Source organism: Malus domestica, chromosome 05 (assembly GCF_042453785.1).
Source record: "Malus domestica chromosome 05, GDT2T_hap1".
In the NCBI taxonomy this organism is placed as follows: Eukaryota; Viridiplantae; Streptophyta; class Magnoliopsida; order Rosales; family Rosaceae; genus Malus; species Malus domestica.
Genome location: NC_091665.1, coordinates 5924392 through 5927782, shown reverse-complemented (window position 1 = coordinate 5927782; position 3391 = coordinate 5924392). Strand labels below are relative to the sequence as shown.

Genomic DNA, 3391 nt, shown 5'->3' with positions numbered 1-3391 from the left:
GCCCAAATTTTAGGTTTTAACTTAAAACTTATATTAGGCCCAACTATTAGAGAATAATTGAGTTAGTTTAAAACCTAAATTTTAAATTTTAACCCAAAGTTTGTGATGGTCTAAGAGAACTTTAAAAAAAAAAAAAATTATATAACATATATAATTGAAAAAAAATGGTAATATTACACTTTTAGAAAAAGGGTTTGGCTAATCGGTACCTTTTAAAAAAAATATATCGGTACTCCTTAATTTGAACAATCATTTTGTGAGGCAAAGACGCAAGTCTTTTCACGCATAACAAAATACTTTATAGTATCCTAGGAAATCCACATATTAAACACCAACCTTGTTAGTTACAGTAATAACTGATAAACATTTTAAGCTCAGCATGGTCATCACCAACATCACCAATAATATTCCAACTTAACTACCAATTACAATATGCCTGATATTGTTTTTATGTCTGTCGAAATTTCTGAAAAATCAAGGATCGATATGGAAAAGAGGATGGAGTGACATACTCACCGCATTGCAAATTTCTATCATTTCTGTCGAAGACAACTGATATCGATATTTTATAGACTGCTTATTACACTGTGTTGGTGTTTTTATCACAAAAGGCTTTGGTGGTATTTGACACACCCCGTCCCGAAGGAGGGCATGCTGGCCGTCACGTGAGAGTGACGTAACCATTTACACAGTTCGGAAGCTTTAAAAATACAATTACTAAGATGAAACACCCGAGGGTGAGTCCTACTTTTGTGAATTCTGTCAGAACACCGTTGGATTCCTCGTGGCCACCAAAGCTTTGCTGTCTAGAACCTGAAAGGACGCAAAACAAAATTGAGTGGATCAGTAAAACAAAGTTTTTCGAAAACTTTTCATTTAAAACATTTCTGACCCCTCGCTGTAAACATGTATATTTTCCCAGAAAATAGTATAATAGCATAATACTTTTCATAAATCTCAAATCATCAATTTTTCTCAAAACCCAGAAAGTATGCCATGTTATAATTTCAAAAACAGAATGAATGATGCATCAATGTAACAGGTGAAATGGTGAATTAACCGGAGATCCTGCAGTTGGTCCTGTACGGTTAATTCTATAGCTCAACATCCAATCCAACCGGAGTCACCTCGGTGACCTGTGCGGCACTACACTGCATATAAGTCGGAACTACCTGAAGTAGTTTGTACGACATGAATGGTGTAATAATACGTTCTAGTACTTCTCTCATCAATCATCTGTGCACATAATCTAAGGTCACCTATCAGTCGGAACCTTCTCATGGTCTGTACGACATGCACCTACTTGGATCCAAGGTGAGCGTGCGGTGCGAGGTGAATAATATAAGCACTAACACCATGATTGCAGGTTATGAGCTATCAACATAATATACATCATCAATGATTCACATGAATAATATAAAACTCACCTGATACTTACATGTGCGTCCACAACACCAATTCACATATATATATATATACATATATATATGCATCAATTATCAATTCATATAACTCATATCATTCATATCATTCATATAATGCATGCATGGCATTTTAGAAACATACTTTCATTAAAACTCAATTTCTGGGAAAATTCATAATATAAAGGTATAAATAGAAAGTACTGCCCACTTACCTGGAGTTCGCCCAACAACTCCCTAGCACAACACATCAAGGCGTCATAACGATCGGCGCCTAGAACAATAATCAAATCCAACCTCAGAAATCATACCGATAGAATATAACTTACATAAAACACATCACTACGCAGTTTGATCCGGAAGATCTGCAACTCACATTTCAAATCCATAACTTCCAGAGGTCCAAAATATACCTCTAGGACAACATCCTAAAATTTCATTACCATCCAACAGTCGGATCTCCGTCAATTTCCAAAACCAAGTGACGGTTAACATTCTATTTTATGAACTTATAACTCCAATTTCGGAAGATCTGTAAATCGGATTCCCAATCCGTAAGTTCCTATAATCCTCAAATATTACATATTACAACGTATCAAAGTTTGGTGACGATCCAATGGTCGGATCGTCAATTCACATTTTCACCTAACCACGAATCGTAACGAACTTAGGTTCAATTATTCAATTTACGTCCATCAATTATCAAAACTGAACCTAGAACCTTAAACACATGCTAAGAATGACATTGGCGGGCCATTAGCCACGTGCCGCCGCACGGGCCGTCGCGGGTGGCGGTTGGCCACCCCGGCTCGCCGGAAAATCCAACTATTTCCAAAACTTCTCAAAAAATACAGAATTGAAGATCTCAATGAGTAGAGTAAACTTTATACCTGTGGCCAAGGCCAATTTGGCCTGGAAGAGCTCCAATTTCACCAAAACCGTGAAGAACCCTAGAATTGGGTGTTTTCAATTCGACCTTCAAATCAATTCCGCCGTCCCAACCAATGCTTGGGCTTTGTTCCAGGTCCTAGGGGAATGCTAATGGTGTTAGTAATTGAAAGAAAACATTTCAAGATTTGAACAATTTGAACAAAAAGTCGCAGCACCCACGGGTGCGGTTTTCACCAAATCACCATCAAATTTCATGATTGTTGGGTTGAAACATGAAGAGGGAAGGCCTAAGTGTTGATTGGGAGTGGTACCTTGATCCAATTCGTGAGAAATCCGGTGAAAATCGTCGGAAAAATGGAGGTGGGTGCGCAGGTTAACGGGTTGGGGGAAAACCCGTTTCCTTCCTTCTCTCCTCCGCTTCTCGCCCTCTCCTTTCCTCCTTTCTTCTCCCTCTGATTGGTCCTCCACTTTCTCTTCTTTCTGGTTGGCCCAACTCCTCCCTCTCTCCTGTTCCAATTGGGCAACTTTGCCCAATCCTCCATCTTCTTCTTCTTCCTTTCACGTACACACACACACACACACAAAACCTTCTTTCATCTTTTTATTTTTATTTTCTTTTTCTTACATCCAAGCCATCCATTTCATTCTTCATTAAACATGGGCCGTCCATTTTCATAAAAGAAATTCTGGATTTTACTAAAATTATAATTCCTTAAAATCCCAAATTTTAAACATTAATAACTTTTTCGATATAACTTCAAATCACGAATCGTCAGCGCCCACACGTTCGTAGCGACGAGTACTATGAGGATATGTTAAGAAAACAAATCTTAGATGGCACGACACAACGATTAACCTCGAATAATGTGCGTGCCTCAAAGGGCATTTTTGTAAAATCCTTTATTAAAACTTTAAAAACTCTTAAAATTAGGGACGGGCTGTCACAGTATTAGAAGCGGAACTCCCATATAAGTTGTATTTTGTGTTATCAACGATTATGGTGTAACTTTACATTTCTTGTAATTCAAGCGTTGAATATTAATATCAACACTGTGAAACATGAAGGTAGGGAACTCAAA

General features: G+C 37.7%; 1 protein-coding gene across 1 annotated transcript; it reads right to left on the bottom strand.

The window, feature by feature from the left end:
* Positions 1-565: 565 nt before the first annotated feature.
* Positions 566-2897, bottom strand: LOC139195871 (uncharacterized). The gene is made up of 4 exons (XM_070821620.1): positions 2624-2897; positions 2312-2448; positions 1637-1695; positions 566-813 (listed from the first exon to the last, which is right to left on the bottom strand). Exons 1-3 carry the CDS (start codon positions 2852-2854, stop codon positions 1680-1682), a joined length of 384 nt encoding a protein of 127 aa, XP_070677721.1. The 5' UTR covers positions 2855-2897; the 3' UTR covers positions 566-813; positions 1637-1679.
* Between the last annotated feature and the right edge of the window lie 494 nt (positions 2898-3391).